At 35.0% G+C, this 23695-nt stretch overlaps 1 protein-coding gene across 8 annotated transcripts in view; it reads left to right on the plus strand.

The window, feature by feature from the left end:
* Window positions 1-23695, plus strand: part of TBC1D19 (TBC1 domain family member 19) — a 167557-nt gene that overhangs the window by 63994 nt on the left and 79868 nt on the right. For all 8 annotated transcript variants that reach the window (XM_045076235.1, XM_013061521.2, XM_004762651.3 and 5 more), the window contains 4 exons: window positions 3765-3875; window positions 11567-11639; window positions 16774-16812; window positions 19105-19217. In XM_045076235.1, coding sequence (XP_044932170.1) covers window positions 3765-3875; window positions 11567-11639; window positions 16774-16812; window positions 19105-19217 — 336 coding nt within the window. The remainder of the gene's footprint in view (window positions 1-3764; window positions 3876-11566; window positions 11640-16773; window positions 16813-19104; window positions 19218-23695) is intronic.

The following is a 23695-nucleotide window of genomic DNA, read 5'->3' on the forward strand; positions in this document are numbered from 1 at the left end:
TACTTTTACCTTCAAAATGTATTCAGAATCCACCCATTTCTTATGACAACCCCTCCTACTTTCATGTTCCAAGCTCAGGTGTCTTGTCTGGACCACTGCAGTGGCTTCCTACTGGTCTTCCTGCTCCCTTGCCCACCCAGAATCTCTTCTCAGTGCAGTTCCCAGAGGAAGCCCTTTAAGTACCATTCCATATAAATCACTCCTCTCGTGTCTAGTGGCTTCCCATCGCATTCTACTTAAAAGCCAAAGTCCTGACAGTGGTCTAAAACATCCTATTTGATCTGGTACCCCATTACCTCTGAGTTCATCTCCTATAACTTTTCCCTGATTTGTTCTACTCCAGCTAGTTTAGCCTCCTTGCTTTCTCCCAGATTCCCTCCCATCTGAGGGTCTTTGCTCCTTGTTTTCTCTGCCCACAGTGCTTTTTCCCCATATGTTTGTTTGCATGTTCCCTTAACTCCTTATCTCTTTGCTTTAAATGTCACCTTTTCAGCAAAGTCTTCCGTGTACCTCCTGCTTGGAACTCCCTTTAACCTTTAACTACTTTGTTTTTCTTCATAGCATTATCATTATATAACATTGTCTTTTTCTGCCTTCTCCTATTATCTGCCTTCTCCTATTAAATGGAAGATCCACAAGGGCAGGAGCTTCTCTTTCTGTTTTGTGCACTGCTGCAACAATTACAGAGTCAGATAATCCAAGAGACTCACAAGACTTCATAAGATTTAACCATAGAAGGTTTTTGTTTCAGCAAGAGAAAGAAAGCACATACAAGTACAAAGAGATCCAAACTTTCAGATGAGCTCCTAGGATTCTTCCTCAGTTGCACAGGACATGCTTTGTCTTTGGGTTATGAAATGTCAAGATACAAGTGAGATACACTGGCCTTGTAGTTGAGGCACAAGTTTCCCAAGGGGTCTTTTATAGCCCCACTGGTAAATCAGGTGAAACGAGCTATCTGTATTTTCAAGAAACAATGTAAGTAAACTGATATGGACTGTATCCAGGGACATTAAATAGCACAATTTAAATGACTGGTTAGTATATTTAATCCCATCGTGGCCAAGGGTCATTATTGGACATCTAGGTGTCCCTGGAGATAGGCATAGCGCTACCACAAACCATCTGCTATGGTAGAATAGTGCTTAGCACTATAGTTGCTCAATAAATAGGTGTTGAATGAATGAGTAAAAGAATTAATGAATCTTTCACAATTTATTTTTATTTCTTTTCTGAACTGTTGCCCTGATACTAGTTTGCCAGCATAAAACATATGGCATATGGTTGATGCTTGAACAACCCAGGGATTCTGATCCTCTGCATAGTTGAAAATCTACAGAAAACTTTTGACTCCCCTGAAACTTAAATACTGATAGTCTACTGTTGATTGGAAATTTTACTGATAACATAATAGTCAATGAGCATATATTGTATGTGTTATAGGTGTTATATACTCTAATTTTGCAATAAAATATGCTAGAGGAAAGAAAATATTAAAATCATAAAGTAAAGAAAACACATTTATAGTACTGTAAAAAGTCTGCATTTGAGTGGACCCACACAGTTCCAACCTCTGTTGTTTAAAAGTCAACTGTAGGATGTCTCCTTTTTTTTTTTTTTTTAAGAGAGAGAGAAAGACCAAGTGGGAGGTGGTGGGATTTAAGGGGCAGAGGGAGAGGGAGAGAGAGAGTCTTAAACAGGCTCAGTGCTCAGCACAGAGCCCAAAGTGGAATTCAGTCTCACAACCCCCTGAGATCATTACCTGAGCTGAAATTAAGAGTGGGACACTTAATTGACTGAGCCACCCAGACTCTCCACTTGTAATCTCCTTGTAACTCTAAGGAGAAATTAGTTTGATCAGAAACTGCCTTAATTCTCTTGGCTTGTTAAAGATTTCTCCCAAACTCTTTCCCTTTCTAGCACTTAAGAGCCAAAAGTTCATGTGGTTTTTGTATGGTTATCTTTATGTTTTCTTCTTAATAGTCATAGTATTCTGTTTCTTTCAGGACTATTGATGAATTGATCTCTGATTATTCATGCTGAGATGCTTCTTTAACTAAAAAAAATTTTCTATAATTATATCCTTATACTTTCTGCATTTCTAATATTTTCTCTTTTCTATTTTCCCTCATATTCATCATTTCTTTCTCTTTTCTATCCATTTGTGAAGTTCCTGTGTAGTATAATCCCTTACTTGTGTAATTAAGCTAAAATTGTATTGTTCTGTATTAGTCTGCACTTAGCAGACTATTGGTTCTTTGCTATATATATTTTTTAACAGATAACATTGATATTTTTAGTTTCAGTTTAGTGTTTGCAATTTTAAGAAACTGTTTTGGCATTATCGCACATTCTGTTTCATCAGTGATTAGTTATCAGTTCATTATCCCTTCCTCAGATACAATAGCATTTCTGTTACCTAATCTCCTTCACAGGATGCTTTTTATTTTTTAAGCTTTTATTTAAATTCCAGTTAGTTAATATAAAGTGTCATATTAGTTTCGGGTATACAATATAGTGATTCAAATTTCCATACATCACCTAGTGCTCATCACAAGTGCATCTGTAATCCCTATTTGGCCTGTCCCCCACCCGCTTCCCCTTTGGTGACCATCAGTTTGTTCTCTATACTTAAGATTGTGTTTCTTGGTGTGTCTCTTTTTTCCCTATGATCATTTGTTTCTTAAATTCCGCATATGAGTGAATTCATGGTATTTGTCTTTTTCTGACTAATTTCACTTAGCATCATACACTCTAATTCCATCTATGTCATTGCACTGGATTTTTAAATTTTTTTTCTCAAGAGTTTCAATTTAAAAATATATCTTAATTATAATTATTCTTTCCCAAAACTGTATTGTTGTTGTTGGAAAAATAAGAAAGCATACATAAGAAGAAAATTTTTTAAAAATTACTTTTAATAACATCACATAGCAAAAACCACTACATTATTATACATTTTTTAACTGAATGTATTGTGAATATATTTTCATGTCATTACCTACATTACCTGTATTAATTGAGGCAAATGACATTGTATTTTATTTTATCAATTAACTATAATTTAAGTAATTCCTTCTAATGGAATGTTTAAGCTGTTTCATTTTTTTCTGCTATAAACTACTTCATTAACATTCTTTCTGCACTATCTTTGTAAACATCTTAATTATTTCCAAAATCATATTTATAGAAGTAGTATTTCTAGATTAAAGGGTATGTAAATGTCTAAGTTTTTTTGTGCATAATTTTGAGAAGTATATAAATGGCCTTTCTTGTTAGCTTGACTTCTGAATTTTTTTTCCTTGTGGATTTGGTTTAGAGGCAATACCCTGCAGTTTTTAGTCTCCTATCTCTCTAAAAATGTTGTGAATAGCTCTTTTTAAAAGGGCTAGAATTGAGCCTAAAATCTGGCAAATATTACAATCAAGCAATTTTTATTTTTCTATCACCTTCCTTGTTAAATATTGTAATCAAGCAATTTTTATTTTTTATTAGCATAAAAGGTTTTTCATTCGAACTAAATTCTTAACTTTTTAGACTTTCATATGGTAGATCATCAGTTGGAATATTAAATTTAAAGCATGTTTCTGGTATTTTAACATTTCATCACAATTGAATAGTTTTTTAGAATGTAATTAAAGTATATGCATAACCCCAAATAGTTTTTAATTTTGTGGCGATATACCAAGTATATTATTGCCAATTTTATAAGTGTAAACATTCTATAAAGAAACTAACCAATTTTGTTGGATTTGTTTTTAAAGGTGTTAATTAATCTTCGCAACCCAAATTATGAAAATGGTGATTCTCTTAGTTTCAGGACCCATTTGGGCTTAATCCAAGTACCTCTGAAAGTAAAAGACATCCCTGAATTGGTAAGTATAGGCATTTCAAAATATTACATATTTTAGAAGACAGCCATTAGAAAAATATTTATTGTATCATATATCTAAAGCAACAAGACTGCTTATTAAATAAATTAAGTGAAAGGTTTATTTTTTTATTGTCAATATGTTATATAGACAGTGAATTGCTTTGCTGGTATGACTAAAAATGAGCTTTCATGGGCCTATAAATACTTTTGCTTTTTTCTCATTTTAATCAACAGCATAGATTTATAAGACAGCTTGTTGGGATTCAGGTGTGTGATCTATGGCAATAAAACTCATTGAAACAAGTTGTGAATTTTATTAAAAATTTTAAAGAATGTACATTTTAACCAATTCAACATTTAACAATTTACATTTAACAATTCAACCAACCTTTATTAAGCTTAACAAGATGAGGTACTGAGGGAGATAAAGGGAAGGGAAGATGAAGTAGAGCTTGTCTTTCTTCTGGAAACTATCACATTTTAGTGAGGAAGTTGGTGTTAAAATAGAGCAATTATAGAAAGGCGGAGAGAATTCCTGATGGTGGAGTTAAGAAATTATCACTCCTTCTTCTGCTAATCACCCCAAAGCAATAAGGAGCGCAGAACTATAAATACCATCATTGGTGAAACTAGGAAACAGCTTATAACTCTGTTAATATATTCCTTTGGAGAGCTGGTAGGAAAATGACTTAAACATGAAAGAAGGTCAAGCCCAAATGCTTCACTGTAGAAGATGGGAGATACAGATGAGAGGCATGGCAATAATCAGTTTATCTTTCAGCTCTAATTCCACCTCTTTGTTTTGCTCTGCTTTATTATGCTAGAGCTAGATCTTACAAACATTCCTCTTCTGCTAACTGGCTTGATGTTGGGCTTTAGCAGTAGATGGTTCTGGAGGGGAGACTGCAGACTGAACAGGAAAAAAGAGCTTCCCTTCCTGGCTCCTATGTTCAGAAGGGAGCTGATCAGCATGGAGAAGCCAACTCCAAATTGTGCCCTCTGGCATGTTTCTTCACCCACCCACTAAACCCCCATGCACATTCCTGGGGTAGCCATTCTCTCTCCTTAAAAGACTGAATCTGGGACTCCTGGGTGACTCAGTCAGTTAAGTGTCTGCCTTCTGCTCAGGTCATGATCTCAGGGTCCTGGGATCCTGCTCAGCCAGGAGCCTGCTTCTCCCTTTCCTTCTGCCTCTCCCCACCACTTGTTCTCTTTCTCTCTCTCAAATAAATAAATAAAAATCTTTAAAAAAGGAAGACTGAATCTCATGGAATCTAAGAAAACAAACAAAAAACAGAAATAAATAGAGAACAAACTCTAGTGGATGTCAGAGTGGGGAGTGGTGGGGAGATGGGCAAAATAGGTGAAGGGGATTAAGAGGTATAAACTTCCAGACCAAAATAAATAAAGCACGGGCTGTAAAGTACAGTATAGAGAATATAGTCAGTAGAAGTGTAATAACTTTGTATAACAGATGGTAACTACAACTTGCCATGGTGAGCATTTCATAAAAAAAAAAAGTCTGAATCTCAGTCTTGAGGGCAGGGGGAACCCTTTCCAGAGTTCCTAGTTCCTTCTTGGTTCCCTCTTCATCAGTCTAGAAGTCATAGTTTCTTTTTGCATTTGCTAATTCTTTTTTTCCCTTTTCACATTTCTGGTATGATTTCTATTTTCTTACTGGACACTTGACTGATACAAGAAGCAACATGATTTTCTCCACAGAACTTTGGAAAGACTCAAGAAGTGGAGACACCTCATGTTGCTGAGCCATAGGGTTGAAAATGAGACTGCGTGAAAGTCTGTATCAGGAGAGAGCAGACCCCCAGACTCCTACCACGTTGTATATTCATTCAGGTGATTCCTTCTTCCCCAGAGGAGACCAGAGACATATTCATGAGAGAGAAAGAATTAGAAAGGCTAAGAATTCGGAGATTTCAGATTTACAGCATTACACAAATGAGACACTGCTTTGAAAATGGAGAAATTAAGTGAAAGTTGACCAAATGATGAAACTAATACCCTCATCCCCTACCTCCATCACTGTGCCTGACCAGTTCTCTCCCTCTGTTGCATCCTGTGCCCCATCCTTGCTGAGACAGCTTACAGTCAATTGCTTCATTCCTAAATATGACTGAACAGCCTAGGATCTCCACATTTATTTGAAATCTTCCAATTTGAAAGGCAGAAACCAAAATTAAACCACCTCCCCCCTCAAAAAAAGAGAGAAAGAAAGAAAAAAAATAGCCAGTTTAGGGAATGAATACTTATCATGAGCACTAGTGATTGTTTTAGGTTTGGAGTTACATTCACACTCACAGGATACAATAGGTCATAACCTGGCATCGGGTTCCTTTAGATTTATAGAATAGTACAGGACAGAAGACACAGCATGTCTATATATCACGCAGATCTTCGCTGGGTGTCCTCACAGCTATGCTGCTTCCAAGCCCTGACAAGAAATGCATGGAATTGGAAGTGACAGTTACATAGGCACAACATAGGGAAGTCATACACGATAGGAACTGTTTCTTATAATGCACATGAGCATAACTTCCAAGTCCTGTCAAGGGACACCATACCAGGCAGCTAACGTCTGTGTTTTCCAATAGATTTTTATAGTCCACTCAGAGTCTCCCATTTCAAATGTAATTTACCATCAAGGGTCATATTTTTTTTTGTAAAGCCCTTTGGTTAGTAAAATAGCTAGCATTCCTTGCCATAATTTGTGTGTCTGTGTGTATATATGGTGTGTGTGAGATCCAGAACATTTTCAGGGCAACAGTGCTGGGTAAAGGTAAACCCAAGGTCATCTTCACATGGACAAAGAAGTTAGCCTGTCAAACATTTCTTCCCCACAGGAGACTTAAACCATTAATATTCTCAGATAAGTTAACTACTCATGAGACAAGAATTGCAAAAGAAGAGAGTTTCATTAAAACAACAAAACAAAACATGAGAATGACAAAGAATATTTAGAAATCAAAAATATGGTAGGAGAGTTGAAAACAAAGGTGAAGAAATCTCTATCAGAAGACAAAACAAAAGCAAAAAGCCAAAGAGATGAAAATAAGAGGGAAAAGATTTTTTTTCTAAACTAGATGATAAATCCAGAAGAACTAACATCTGACTAATAGGAGTTCCAGAAAAAGAAAACAGTGGTAGGGGAATTCTTAAAATTGCCAAGACCTGGGTGCCTGGGTGGCTCAGTCAGTTCAGCGGCTGCCTTGGGCTCAGGTCATGATCCCAGGTCCTGGAATTGAGCCCCACATCAGGCTCCTTGCTCAGCGGGGAGCCTGCTTCTCCCCTGCCTGCCATTCCCCCTGCTTGTGCTTGCCTCTCTCGCGTGCTTGCTCTGGTAAATAAATAAATAAAATCTTAAAAAAAAAAAAAAATCCCAAGATCTGAAAGATAGGAATCTCTGATTCCTATGAATGAATCCTATGAATGAAAAGGCCTACCTACTTTCCAATGCCATGAATGAAAGAAGACCCATATAAAGGCCTCTGAAAAGAGGACTCTAAAAACATTTTATAGAAGAGAAGGAGAATACATGTAAAGTGTTAGGAATTAGAGTGGCATCTGACTTCTCAGCAGCAAAACTGGAAGTGAGGAGATTTCGAAGTAATTCCTTTAACAATCCAAATGATTTCAAGCCAAGAATTCTATATGTAGCCAACGGTTAAACAAATATGAGGTTGGAGTGGATGTTTTCAGATGTATGTGATCTAAAATATTTACTCTTATTAGGGGACCTATTGGAAGAAAGCCTCCAAAGCAAGTTCATAAAAAGAGCAAAGTAGGGGACCCAGGAAACAGGGTTCCAACCTAAGAAAAGAAAAATTTCCAGAATGAGAGTGAAAAGAAGTTTCAGGGCAAAGGGTGTGCATAAGGCCAGAGCACAGGGATTCCAAACTGGGAGGGTTCCAGGATGAGTGTTTGTAACAAAAGTTTGACCACATGCAAAATTATATTGTGGATGGTCTTTTCAGAGTTGTTGGAGGTACAGGAAGAGATAAATGATTAGAGAAGATTATGTATGTGAAAAAAGGATTTAATTATGAGCTGCATATACAAAAAAATAGTACAAAAAGAAACATTTGTCACATACTGCATGGCTCAGCAGTGGATATTTAGTCATAATACAAACTCTTAATATGGATTTAATAAAGAATTGATATGTAATTATATTGGAATGATGGAGGAAAAGAGAATGTACCTGAGCTAAAATCCTTATTTACAACAAAAAGTCAATAGATATTTGAAACTGATAAAAGTAGCAATAAGTGTTACTTGAAATATGGAGGTAAATACCAGAAAAAAAAACTGTAAATAGTTGTCCCTGAGTAGTGGCCAGTTATGATTGTGTGTGCACGTGTGTATATATGTATGGCAGAGGAATGTATAAGATAAGGAACTGCTATTTTGTTGCTACATGTTTTTAGCTGATTTGATGTCTTAAACTATTTGCTGTATGTGGAATTGATTAGATTCTGAAGCCACCTAATTGGGATTTAAATTTTTGCTCTTCCCTTCACTGGCTATGTGACCTTGGGCAAGTTTCCTTGAGCCTTAGTTTTCTTACTTGTAAAGAAGGATAATAACATATCATAGAAGTATTATATAGATCAAGTTAAGATGTAAAGTATGAGTTGAATTGTGTCCCTCAAGAAGATAGGTTGAAGTCCTAACCTTCAGTACTTGGGAATGTAACCTCATTTAGAAATAGGGTCACTGCAGATAAGTCAAGTTAAGATGATATCTTACAGAAATATGGTAAGCCCTAATCCAATATGACCAGTGTTTTTATAAGAAGAGAAGAGACAGAAGAGAGACATACAAGGAGAATTTCTAAAGACAGTAGAGGCAGAGATTGGAGTTAGGCATCTCTAAGGCAAGGAACACTGAAAGTTGCCAGCAAGACCAGAAGCTAAGAGAAAGGCTTAGAACAGATGTCCCCTAGAGTTTTCAGGGAGAGCATGGCCTTGTTAACACCTTGATTCTAGCCTCTAGAACTGTGAGAATAAATTTCTGTTTAAAGCCACCCAGTTAAGTGGGACTTTTTTTTTTTTTAATGAAAGACCTAAGAAACTAAAATATAAGACATATAGTTGGTACCTGAAAGTTAGTAAGTAGTATATAACTGTTCGTCATTACTGTTAAAAATATAATCAAATATAATCAATATAAAAATATAATAAAAAATATAATTACTGTTAAAAATATAATATAATCAATTAAAAATTAATTTTTAAGAAGTTATTTTTTTAGTATTAGAAGACCTGTTTGTAGTAGTTTATATAAAATATACAGAAGAGGCAGTGGCAGATTCTTCTGCTGAAAGTGGTGGGAGGTCTTCTTAGAGGTACTGCCATTTGGACTAGTTTGAAGGAGTTTGCTAGGTAAAGAAGCAGGGAGAGGATGCTGCTGTATGAAAAAGTTTAGTATGTGTGTGAGTGGGACTAGTTATGCCTTCTGTCTGTCTGGGGGGACCTGGAGTAGATATGGATTCGTTCTTAGCTATTGAAGAACCAAAAGCCTGTGGCTAATTTTCAAAAAACTTGTGGCTGTCCCCACTAAGAGTATGGTTAGTCCTTCTCTTCCTGCTGTGACTAGGGCTAGTTGTTCCCGCTTTCCTTGAGTCATGTGGCCTGGGGATATGGTTCTGACCCCATGATGCATAGTTTATTTGAGACCCTGGTCTGTGTGTGTGAGTATTGAACTGAGGCTCAATGAGTCAAATGATCCTATAATAGATGGCTTTCAAACCTAGTTCACAGTGTTATGTAAACTCATCCATGTTAAAAGGGCATTTTTAATAAACTAAAATTTTTTAACTCTAAAGTGAAATTGTCAGCTCATTTATATTTACCAATTCAGTCACAATGAGGCAACAGGTTGAAAACTAGAGCTCAGCACGGTGACTCAATATTTATGGGGTCCCTCTGCAATATGTCACTTAGCACACTGCTAAGTACTGGGGGTACAAATATTTGTAAGACACAGTCTTGTCTTCCAGGAGCTTTGGGTTTCTGGGAGATGGATATTAAGAAGATAATTTCAGTATGATATGATTCTGTTCTTTGCTAGAGGTTTATAAAAGGTGATACATGTAGCATAGAAAGTTGTTTCTGTTAGCCCAGAATTTCAAGGAAAGCATCCCAGAAAGCCTAGTATCTTCGGTAAGTTTTGAAGGCAATCTGAGATTGGGGTGCAGGTCTACTGCTATTGAGTGAAAAATAGTACAGAGCAGTGAGATAGAAAATGAATGTTCAGAGTTCTGTTTCTGCACCTTAACATGACTTAGCATAAGTAAAATTCTCTTCCCCATTGTGGCTACAAAAACTTATATAGACATGTTTATTGGATCTAGGTCCCTTCCGTAGTATGAAGGACTTTTCCTCTTTAGTTGTTAAAAATTAGAAATATAAATTAAAGTGCTGGGGTACCTGGGTGGCTCAGTGGGTTAAGCCGCTGCCTTCGGCTCAGGTCATGATCTGGGAGCCTGCTCTCTCTCTCTCTCTCTCTCTCTCTGCCTGCCTCTCTACTTGTGATCTCTCTCAGTCAAACAAATAAATAAATCTTTAAAAAAATTAAATAAATAAATAAATTGAAGTGCTTTTTAAAAGTATATATAAATTCAAATTTAGTTAAAGATTGAAGTATAACATCAGTACTTAAAATCAATACAAAAATAAAATGACTATGCATGTTAGGCTGGATAACTGTCTTATGAGGGGCAGAAATAAATCAGTAACTTAAATAATAATACATAATTATGAAGGATTAAAACTAATTTCATCTTTTAAAGGAGAAGGAAGTTTGGTTTTAGCAATTAGAATAATAACAAAACACTGAGGCAAATATTAATAGAAATATTTAATTACTTAAGGAATAAACATAATGTGAATAATATGAGGTGGTTGTATATTTAAAAAATAACAGACAAACATGTTTACTTTCCCTGGACATTACTAGATAAGTGGAGGAAGTCTGGAGAATAAATCTAATTTGTTCTTAGTTTAGCAGAATGCTTGGTAGTTTAATTTTACTTAAAAATTAATTTAAGTTGTTTTAGATATTTGCAGTGTTTAGTTGATTAAAGGTGAAGTAAAGTATAGTACCATAAAAAACAGGTAGAGAATCATTTTGGAATTTAAAAAATTTAAAAAATAAAATTGCTGAGTTTTACACATACTCTGTGTGTGTGTGTGTTAGGAAAGATTTGAATGTTACTAGATCTTTACTCAAAAGTATAATTATCAGGGTGCCTGGGTGGCTCAGTTGTTATGGGTCTACCTTCAGCTCGGGTCATGATCCTGAGGTCCTGGGCTCAAGCCCCACATCGGGCTCCCTGCTCAGCGGGAAGCCTGCTTTTCCCTCTCCCACCTGCTTGTGTTCCCATCTCTTCTGTTTCTATCTCTGTCAAATAAATAAATAAAATCTTTTTTTAAAAAAATATAATTATCATGTCTTACTTAACTGATTAATCTATTACTTAAAAAGGCAAAATTCTGACTAACGCATTACTCTTGAAAAGTTCAATAAAAACCTCTTCTTTTTAAGATACTTGAATGAAGCAAAGATTCATTTTACATTGTAATTTTTATCTAAGCTGATATTTGGAGGAGACTGATTTTTTAAATATTGTGTAGCAAAGTCTGAGATGTATGTTAATTCTATGTTATTTTTCAGAAAGAATTCTTTGTAGAACTCGGCTTAACTACAGGACAGCTAGGTATAGATGATTCTACACAAGTGCCTCCTGGTGAGTGTTTCTCCTATACACCATATAATTAATGGTAAATGAGAACAAGTTGAAGTCTTATCTGGTCATTTCCCAATTAATCTAGTAACTTTTTAATGTCTGAAAACCAAGTATACTTTTTGCTTCTCCTTGATTTCTGTTATTTATTAAATAAAATTCTGTATGTTTTTATTATCAGAATTCAACTAGATTTTATCTTTTAATTTGAAGGTCTTTAATTTTGAAAAGTCATTAAACATACTTAGATCATTTGGGCACCTGGGTGACTCAGTTGGTTGAGCGACTGCCTTCGGCTCAGGTCATAATCCCGGACTTCCAGGATCGAGTCCCGCATTGGGCTCCCAGCTCCTTGGGGAGTCTGCTTCTCCCTCTGACCTTCTTCTCTCTCATGCTCTCTCTCACTCATTCTCTCTCAAATAAATAAATAAAATCTTGTAAAAAAAAAAAATACTTACATCGTTTGGTTGGCAAAATTGTCATCGGCAGCACTCATATTTTCCTTTACTGGCTATTACTATCTATCTTCATAACTATTTGTATCACCAAGTTAATTGTATACATTAACTTGTATACATTAACTACCTTGTATAAACTTGGGTTATAAAATTAGTATCTTTTAAATATTAACCCAATAGAAAACTTCCGCAACTTTTCTTTTTTGTGCATAAATAAATGTGATTTTCATAAAAGGCCAGATTGGTATTTAGCTATAATAAGAAGTAAAAATTGGCTTAAAATATGGAGGTCTATATGGTGGTGGAATTGTGCTGGTCTTTCCTCCACCACTGGCTAGCTGTGTGACTTGGGCACGTCACTTTACATTTCTGGACTTGTTTCTTTCTCTGTAAAATAAAGAAGTTGGCTGTTTCTTATTATTAATAACAATAACAAATACAATAAAGTCATTGAGTACATACTATATGTTACACGTGTATTATCTAATTTTAACCCCAGCAGCTCTAGAAGGTGTGTTCTATTACCATTTTAAAAACTTTATTAATGTATAATGCATATGGACAATTACAGGGGCATCTGCCTGACTCAGTTGGAGGAGAGTGTGAATCTTGATCTCTGGGTTGTGAGTTTGAGCTCCACGTTACATATAGAGATTATATTTTTATTAAAAAGGAAAAATACATATATCGTAAGAGAATGACTCATTGAATTTTTATGAAGTGGACACACATATTAAAATACCACCCAGATCAATAAACTGAAGCCCCATCCTCTTTCAATCTTTATTCCCTTTGTCAAAGATAACCACTATTCTGATTTCTAGCAGAATAGATTAATTTTGCCAATTCTTGAACTTTGTATGAATGAAAACATATAGTGTGTATTCTTTGATGTTTGACTTCTCTTGTTCCACATTATGTTTGTGAGATTCAGTCATATTGTGTGTATTTGTGAGCAATTTTTTTGCATTATAGTATTCTACTGTTGATGAGTATTTGGGAAGTTTCAAGTTTGGGGCTATTACAAATAAGGCTACTATGAACATCCTAGTTTGTTTCTCTTGGTGAACATATGTATACACCTCTGTTAAGTATATACCTGGGAAGATAATTATTCTCTCCTGGAGTTTGCATACGTTCAGCTTTGGTAGATAATTAATAAAGAATTTTCAAAAATGGTAATACCAGCTTACACTTCCACTAACAAGGTATGAGAGTAGAAGTAGTTGTCATATCCTTGCTAATGCTTAATGTATGCCATTTTCTTTGTAGTCATTCTGGTGGTATATAGTTATACTTGATTACAATTTTAATTTTCTAGTATCATGTGAGATAGAAGTTTTACTACCATTTTAAAGTTGAAGAAGTGGAGATGTTAAGTAACTTGTGCAAAGTCACAAAGCTAGTAAGTGCTAGAACCAAGATTCAAAACTAAACAGTCTGCCTTAAAGTCTGCCATTATATGCTGCCTCCCCTCCTGACCTTTGATAGTCCTTTTTATTTTATGAGAAGATACCATATATCTCACAGAATAAGATATTTCTGTGGTTTAGATGTTTTTGTCCTGAAATATTTTGGAGTTCTAATCCCCAAAGTGATGGTATTAGGTGGGTCCTCAGGAAAATGATTTGGTCAGGAGGGTGGTGCCCTCATGGATGAGATAAGTGCCCTTGTGAAAGATCTCTCGAGATCCTTCCACCATGTGAGGATGCAGAGAAAAGTCAGCAGTTTGCAACCCAGAATAGGGCATACACCCAACCATACCAGTGCCCTGATCTTGGACTTCCAGTCCCCACAACTGTAAGAAATAAATTTCTCATGTTTATAACCCAGTCTGTGAGTGTTTTTTTTTTTTTAAAGATTTTATTTATTTATCAGAGAGAGAAGGGGGGAGAGAGCAAACACAGGCAGGCAGAATGGTAGGCAGAGGCAGAGGGAGAAGCAGGCTCCCCGCTGAGCAAGGAGCCTGATGTGGGACTCGATCCCAGGACACTGGGATCATGACCTGAGCTGAAGGCAGCTGCTTAACCAACTGAGCCACCCAGGTGTCCCTGTGAGTGTTTTATTGTAGTAATCTGAACAGACTAAGACAGAGACCTTGTATTTCTGTTCATGGCCAGTGATAGCTGTACATATAACAAAAGGAAAAGAAAATAATAATAATATAACTTTGAATGATATTTATGTTTTTCATTTTTGAAATAACCCTTAAGAATTACTTAAAATTTTTCTAGATCCTGTAGTACCTATGCTTTAGAAAGCCCAGTTATTTTCTTAATCTAGAATACAGTTCTATCTTTTTTGATTCACTGTAACACAACAAATATGAGACCCTTCTAAGGGCCAGAGACTAGTGAACACATAGGTGTGACATAATATTTACTCTTGGTGAAGAGGTAGTGGAAAGTAAGATTCAGATAAGAATCAGTGTGGTATTTGCTGTTATTACATACATTACATATATACATACATATGTATATTATTATATACATACATATGCATATATGCATATACCTACCTATATACATACATATAGCAGAGGAAGGAACAACTACATCTGCTAGAGGAGGCTGATAGTCTCTTTAGTTGATGCAATTGTTTTTATTCTCTACTCCTCAAAGTAGGACTGCTAGAAATTGGGAGGAGGGAATCAAGTGCCAAGATGGTCACCAGGTTGCCAGGGGACCCAGGCTATACTTACCCAGACAGTCACATGTAAGTTCATGGCCTTTAACACATGGTTATCCCATTCATTAGAAGAGCTAAACTAATCATTGTTGTAGAATCTAACAAATCCAATTAACAGCTTCTCCTTTCTCAGCTGGTGGGGAGAAAGAGAAAGAGAAAATGGAAAAACTGATTTTCTCTGGGGTGGGGAAAAGAGCTAAAATCTTTCCCTCTCATAGTTGCATAATCTTTTTTTTCCTCTAATTTTTGAGTAACATTATAGTAGTATAGCATACATACTGAAAAGGACACAGATCCTAAGTATACAGATCAGTGAATTTTTATGAAGTGAAAACACTTGTGAAACCTTTGACTAGATCAAGAGATAGAGTATTAACAGCATCCCAGAAGCCTCCAGGTACAATTCTACACTCCAGCAACCCGCATGGGTAACAACTATCCTGACTTCTAACACTGTAGGTTAGTTTTGCTTATTTTTTACTTTGTAGATATGGGATCATACAGTTGATGATTTCTACTGTTGATGGTCATTTGAGTTGTTCTCTCTATTTGGTTATTACCAGTAGTCAGCATTACCATGAATGTTCTAGTATATGTCCCTTGGGGCACATATGAATGCATTAAGGTGTATACCCAAGAGCAGATTGCTAATTGTCCTAGGGTGTGCATACATTCTGTGTTAGTAAGTGCTTCTGGTTTTCCAAGTGGCTGCACTATTTACAGTCCCACCACCTTTATATGAAAAGTTCATTTACTCCATTTTCTTTATATGTAGAATTGTCCGTCTTCCATTTCATCATTGCGATGGGTATGCATTTCATAATGGTTTTAATTACATTCTTGGATGACTAATGTGGTTGAGTCTCTTTTCATAACTTTAGTAGTCCTTTGGGTTTGTAAATAACCTGTTCGCATGTTTTGCCTATTTTGTCAGAGAGTCATCTGTCTTTACCAGGAGTTCTTTACATGTTCTAGATACAAGTCCTTTGTCAGGTATATGCATTGCAGATACAGTTCCCCACTCTGCGACTTACCTTTTCACTCTCAATGGTGTCTTTTGTTTTGTTTGTTTTTAAAGATTTTATATATTTATTTGACAGATCGAGATCACAAGTAGGCAGAGAGGCAGGCAGAGAGAGAGAGAAGGAGGAAGCAGGCTCCCTGCTAAGCAGAGAGCCTGATGTGGGGCTCGATCCCAGGATCCTGGCATCATGACCTGAGCCAAAGGCAGAGGCTTTAACCCACTAAGGCACCCAGGTGTCTTTTGATGAATAGAAGTTTTTTCTTTTTTAATGTGGTCTCATTTATTGAGTCTTTTCCCATTATGATTGGTACTTTAAAAGCAAATCTTTGGGGTGCCTGGGTGGCTCAGTTGGTTAAGCACCTGATTCTTTTTTTTTTTTAAAGCACCTGATTCTTGACTTTGGCTCAGGTCATGATCTCCCTCTCCCTCTTCCCCGCCCCTCCCCCTGCTCCTGCCCCTGCTCTCTTGCGCTTGCTTGCTCACTCTCTATCTCTCTCAAAATGAATAAATAAATAAAACCTTTTTTTCTTTTAAAGTAAGTCTTTGTTTTTCCAATATAATCTTTTAAAATGGCATTTGTATAGTGGGATTTTACCTTTAATAGCATTAAGGCTTTTTTTAGCTATGCTGTCATGGCAGATTAGAGAGCAAAAGTAGAGCTTTGCAAATGAAGCTGTCAAGATGAGTAGACATTTTTCTGTTCTGAAAAGATACTATTTTATTTTAACAAAGGAAAATTAGTTATCACCTTTTTTTCTGATTAGATGTACTTAACTCATTTTTAATTTCCATAAACTTTAAACAACTTTAAAAAAAGATTTTCTACATATAAAGATATATATTCTTATAGTTCTCCATAGAGCCATTTAGCTTTAAAACAGTATCAATAGCAGGAAAATATACTTAATATTGTTCTAAACATGGTTAATCATATTTGTGTCTAATAATTTTATTTTATCATTTTTAGAACTTTTTGAAAATGAGCATGTACGTATTGGGCAAAAAGGTAAGATTTTGATTATATTTATACTTTCTGAAAATGAAATAGTCTGAAGTAAATGTCTGCATTCTGTACCTCCAACTGAAATTCAATCTCTAAAAAGTCAAAAATCTAAAAAGAGTAATATTTAGTTGTGTAGTTAATATAATGGGAATCCTTATAAAGAGGAGAAATGCATCATTTTCACTTCATCAATAAATGTTAGATAAAGAAGTACACAGATGGCTCACTAAAAAGGAAATAATAAATGCAGACACACATTCTTCAAGAATGTTAGCTTATTCCATTCAACAGAATTTCATTTTAAAATCAAAGAGGCAGGCTCTCTTTGATGTGCTCACACACTTCTCATTAGTGTTAATGGGAATATGCCCCTGCATCAGGAGAAACTATAACTTTCATGCTTCTCTATGACTGTTCACAGTGGTAAGGCTTAATAACCAAAGCAGCTCTTATTGTTCTGGGGAATAATTTTTCCCCACCTTTGAAGATTATTTTCCTTGTTTTTATAAATTTTGTTTTGTTTTTGAAATACAAAGTGCAGATAAGTCTTTGTGTCACAAGTACCTTCTGTAGCAATTGTATTGTCATATTCTAAACTCACTAGTTCAGTTTTCAAAATCATATTTATTCCAGACTTCATCATTTTTCCTTCATATATTTGACATTTGCATTAAACACAATTACAAATTAAAGGATATGCCTTGGCTTTTTTTATTTTATATGATCCCTTTATTTCTTTAGGTTAAGTAATTTTCATTTGGTATAAGTTTTTTTTCCCTTTTAAGAAGAAAATAGGAACACCTGGGTGGCTTAGATGGTTAAGCTGCTGCCTTCGGCTCAGGTACATGATCCCAGGGTCCTGGGATCAAGTCCCATATCAGGCTCCTTTCTCAGTTGGGAGCCCACTTCTCTCTCCACCTCTGTCTGCCACTCTGCCTGCTTGTGTGTGCACTCTCTCTCGCTCTCTCTCTGACAAATGAATAAATAAATAAAATCTTTTAAAAAATAGTAAGAAGAAAATAATAAGAAAACATTATGTTAGATAAATATCAGCAGTTGTCTGGAATATCTTTTTTTGCTTTTTTTTTGTTTTGCTTGTTTAAGAAGGCCTTTATTTCTAGACCTAATAGCTGATATTTCCATTAAAGATAATAAAAATGAAAATGAAAGCAGGATAATGTATTAATTTTGTATACTTGGCTGCTTACAAATAGTTTTTGGCCTTCTTAAATGTTATCAGATCCTTTATTTTTTACCTCTTTTTATTTAAATCTCTGTTTTCTGTTGTTTTTGACAGGTAGCTAAGAAATCATCTAATAGATATCTTACATCCTATATAATTCCTTTTTTTATTATGTTCAATTAGCCAACATATAATATATCATTGGTTTCTGACGGAGTATTCAACAATTCATTAGTTGCATATAATACCCAGTGCTCATCACCTTTATAATTCTTAACCATAATACTTCAAAACCATACTACTTCCAAATACTAGAGCATCCATGACTTAGAGAATATGCATAAGAAATTTGAGTTTTTGTAAATATGACTTTACTTGATCATGGAATCCAAAGATTAACTATGTATGTGCATATATACAATGGAGTATTAAGCCTCCATCAGAAAGGATGAATACCCAAATTCTGTATCAACATGGATGGGACTTGAGGAGATTATGCTGAGTGAAATAAGTCAAGCAGAGACAGTCAAGTATCATATGGTTTCACTTACTTGTGGAGCATAAGGAATAACACAGAAGACATTGGGTGAAGGAGAGAAGTGAGTTGGGGGAAATCGGAAGGGGAGACAAACCATGAGAGACTGCGGACTTTGAGAAACAAACAGGATTTTGGAGGGGAGGAGTGTGGGGAGTGGGGAGGGCCTGATGGTGAGTATTGTAAAGGGCACGTATTGCATGGAATACATAAACAATGAATTCTGGAACACTGAAAAAATAAAATTTTTTAAAAAATGAAGACAATCAGAGCCACCCACCAATAAATAAATAAATAAATATGTGAGCTATGGTTAAAGCAAAGTGATTTCCAGATACCTATATTAAAAACTTTTACCAGATTAGGTAAGAGGTGGGGGAATTTAAATCTTGACATGTATAGGGCTGTAAACAGGGCCACATCAAAATTCAGAGAGTAAAAGAAGGTTGTCAAGACATGATGTAATGTTAGATATAAAGATGAAATGTTAACTTCATCAAAGATTTTTAATTAAGGATTTCAGTGTAATTTCTTAAATTATGAATTTTCTAATGAGATTTTTCTATACTTTTGACAGTTCTAGCAGAACAAGACAGTGCTGCTGCTCAACAGTATATCAGACAAGGAAGCCCCACAGCACTGAGAGCAGAATTATGGGCTCTCATTTTGAATATTTCCAGTCAACCAGAGGTAAGAAGAAAAAGGATGGGCCAAACTTGAGCTGTTAATATTTATTTTTCAGTGACCAGTTATTCAAAATAGAAATACTTTTGTTTTCTTTTTTCTCTACTATGTTTTCTTAGTCTAATGTATTCACTCCCCTTTTTTTTTATTTTCAAAATCACTGTAGTTTTGAGTTCTAAGAAAAGATTAACAGAATTTAATCACTGTGTGCTTAACATAGAAGTTTTTGTTATTGATAATTAGTTGTATACTTTAAACTTAAAGCTACAAAAACCAGTAAATGAAATTGTAAGAAATGGAGTCCTCCAGTAGAGGTCAGTGAAGATCTGGTAGAACTGTGTTGTTAGACTAAGGAGAAATAAAGAAGGACCACCCAGTACATGTAAATGAGCCCTTTCTCCCTACTGTTACTTTTGAAACATTACTATTTTTATGGTTCTAAAAAGTGATATATTATATAGGAATATTATTTTTCTAAGTATAGGAACATTTTATTTTAGGAAATAATATGAAAAGAAATCACCAACAGACTGCTAATAGATTCAATAAGGAAAAATTATACAAGATATTAATTCCTTTTGAAAAAAAATATTTTTCTTTTTCTTTTTTTTTTACTTTAAGCCCATTGATCAAATAATCCATCTACTTAAAGATTTTAATAAATAGCAAACTAATACTTCCCTAGCCTAGGCCTTAAAAACATGGGTTTTGGAATATATGGACCAGGTTTCAACTCCTAGCATACTCAACTTATTTGAAATGAGCCATTGAGCAAGTTAAATTTCTTGAAACTTCAACTTACCCACACTTATATATAAGAAATAATATTTATATCATAGAGTGGTGGTGGTTAAAGGAAGTGATGTATGTTAGTCTTTTAACACAGTGTCTGACACAAATAATGACCGTTAATGATAGTAATAAAATAATACTTACATGTTGTATTTATTTTGTTACAACTAATTATAATTTATAATAATACAGTTAAAAAATTAAATATTATTAATATTATAAAAGCTACACCTCTGACTTTTGCAAATTATATATATACTTGTGCGCTTGTGTGTATATGTGTCTTTTAAATCTCCCTTCATGAACAGCACTGGCAAAAATTATTCTCTTTCTTTTTGAAAGAGTAAACATTGTAATTTATTTCAGAGAAATTTTGAAATAAGAAATGATACTGCTGATCTTTTGTGGTGACACTAGAAGTAACAGTTTACAGAATAGATGTTGAGTATGTATTGGGCATTTTTTGTGAGTGTATCAACACTTGGAGAGAAGATGGTAACTCTTGTTCTTATCTAACGGTGTAGATGAACTCCCATGTTCCCTAATCAGGAGCTACAGTAATAAAATCTGTCACTCCAGAGGAACAAACTGCTGCTATTTAGAAACAAATTTAGAATTTTTCCAGAAGCATCACTCTAGAATAAAAGTAGTAATCCTAGATAATGATTGTTTATTATAATATACAAAGGCAGTTTTTACACTTGAGTTTTGGAGCTAATGGTCATCCTAATATTTAAATGCAAAATGGTAAGTTTGTAAATAGAAAGTAATATTATCAGAAAAACAGTTTTGATTTTATTGAATAAAATACTTTCCTTCACTTACACTTGTTTTCAGCTGTAAAAGTATGACCTCAACAAACTGGAACAAACAGTTCCAAAATAATGGTTGTAGGTAATACATTAGAGGGTGAAGGCGGGGAAAGAGGGGGAGAATGGTTGCTTCTTTTTTTTTTTTTTAAGATTTTATTTATTTATTTATTTATTTGACAGAGAGAGAGATCATAAGTAGGCAGAGAGGCAGGCAGAGAGAGGAGAGGAGGAAGCAGGCTCCCTGCTGAGCAGAGAGCCCAATGCGGGACTCGATTTCAGGACCCTGAGATCATGACCTGAGCCGAAGGCAGCGGTTTAACCCACTGAGCCACCCAGGTGCCCAGAATGGTTGCTTCTTAATAAGAATACTGATTCAGAACTTTTTGTTCAGTTGCTTTTCAATCAATTAAAATAAGCTACACATATAAATGCATCATAATTAAGGAGTTAGATAAGTGGAATATTTCACATTTCACACCCATAAGGATATTTTTAAAAATCTTATCTCAACAGAAGGACTGTATATAATGGTTTAAGTTCCTAATAATTAATTTATTTCACTAGAACATTACTAATTTTGATTGTTTCTCTTATCAAGAAAACATGTGATGTGTTTAAAAGGATTGCTTTTATATGTTTTCTTTTATGCAAATCTCTAGGTATATATAAAAATATATTTAATAAACATTATTCAGATTTTAAACTTTTTGCTTAATTTCAATTTGCTAATTAAAGAATGCAGAAAATTTTTCTATACTTTGCTCTAGGTACTCCCTTACTGATGAAATAGCCAGGACTACTATTAATATTTAACATTTTCTTTAGTGAGTTCATAAAGTTCCCCACAACCTTACACAAGTCCACAACAACTCCTGAGCTTTCTAGATTTTCCTCGTCAGCTCAATTAATCTTCACAGTGCCTGTTTCTGACCTTCACTCTCCTCAACACTTCTTTTTAGAGTCTTAGCAAAACACCTCACCTTCTCCTACCCAGAGAAAATAGAAATCATCCTAAGAAACTCATTCAGATTTCTTCTACCAAACCTGTAGACTTAATTGCATTCTCACCTGTTCATGCCTCCTCTACTTTTGTAGCTAACCCTTCTGGAAAAAAAAAGTCTATGATGGTGGCATCTACTTCCTTAAAATCATCAATTGCTCAGTCTACCATAGTCCTGGCATACACCCCACTACATGACTATAACCACACTAGCTAAAGTCACCAAGAAACAGTGGACACATTTTTAGTCTTTACGTTTACTGCATTTAATACTCTTGCCTACTCTGCCCTTGAAATATTCTTGGTCTCTAATTTACTTTGCCCTGTTGTCTTAGTTCTTCAATTTCTTGTTCCCCTTTTTTCCGTTCCCCTTTGAGTTCCTTTTTTTAGACCTTAAGGGCTTGTATTTTTAAGAATTCCATTTTGATCCTCTTTTCATTCTGTACATGTTTCTTGGAATGTCTCATTTACTCCCTAATGGCTTTGACTCTGTGTTCAACCAAGCTCTCTCATAAGCCTAAAACTTTTATTTCCAGTTGTCTACAGAACTCCAATATGTGGGGCCGCCTGGGTGGTTCAGTTGGTTAAGCATCTGCCTTTGGCTCAGGTCATGATCTCAGGGTCCTGGAATGGAGCCCTGAGTCAGGCTCCCTGCTCAGTGGGAAGTCTGCTTGCCCCTCTTCCTCTGCTCCTCCCCCTGCTTGTCTTCTCTCTCTCTGATAAATAAGTAAAATCTTAAAAACAAAAACAAAACAGAACAAACAAACAAAAACCCACCAATATGTGTTCGGAAAGTATGCTAGACTCATGATATCTAAAAGAAAAGGCACAATCTTTACCTCGATGTGTTTGTGGTCCTTCAAGAGATGCTCTATTGTTTCTCTTTGCACCAGGCCAAAAAAACCTACTCAGACTTTTGTCTGCTTGGAGACTCCTACTCATTTTTCAAATACAACTTATTCCATCCTCTTTTCTGAGAACCTTTTCTAACATTCTCTCCTCTCCCTTGCCTTCTCCCAGTTCCATCACCATTACAGTTAGATACTTGTTTCTCTTTTCATAACCAGGGCAGGAGCAAAGGCCTAAAGACAGAGGAAAATGTACCATACTTACTCTATTTGGCCGCCGCTCTTTCTAAGTTGAGTGCCTGAGGACAGAGTTTTTTTTTCTCTCTTCACCATCTATGAATGTCAGTATCTTGTACTATGTCTACATGTTTAATGAACTATATAAAATGTTAGGAATGTTCTTTGAGGTCTTTCATTTCCTGAAAGTACATTTCCTTTTTTTCTTTAAAGAGGTAGTGTAAGTCTGCATAAAATACCAAACAATATATATACTAAACTTTAAATATTCTCTGATACTAAAAACTTGAGCTACTTTGTTTTTCAGAGATTACTTTTTATAATTATAATTTATTACTCTTAAATATCTATATTACTGGAGCTTATCCAAAACAATCTTTAAGACTATTCTGTTCTATTATTGGTAATCATTGTACATTATAAATGCTTATGTATTTTATAGACTAAAATTAAACTATCAATATAAAAATAATCCCTTAATCACATCACATGTTATAATTTCAACTCTCCTACCCATGTTTTTCTTTCATTTTTTATGGATAAATTACACTAAAGATTATTGAAACCAAATACCATAGACTGGAATTAGGAAGACTAGTTCACTCACTAGCCAGTTCTATAATGTTGGCTAAGGCAATTAACTTGACCAGATCTCATTTTCTTACTGTGCAAATAAGACAAATAGACTAGATATTTCCAAGGTCCCTTCTAGGATTCAAATTGTCCAACATGTTTTTTTCTTCTATAATTAAAAGTCGATTTTGTTGGCACCATTACATGTCAAGAGTTATAGAT

This window comes from Mustela putorius, unplaced genomic scaffold, assembly GCF_011764305.1.
Source record: "Mustela putorius furo isolate JIRA1106 unplaced genomic scaffold, ASM1176430v1.1 tig00000083_pilon_pilon_pilon, whole genome shotgun sequence".
Classification (NCBI taxonomy): domain Eukaryota; kingdom Metazoa; phylum Chordata; class Mammalia; order Carnivora; family Mustelidae; genus Mustela; species Mustela putorius.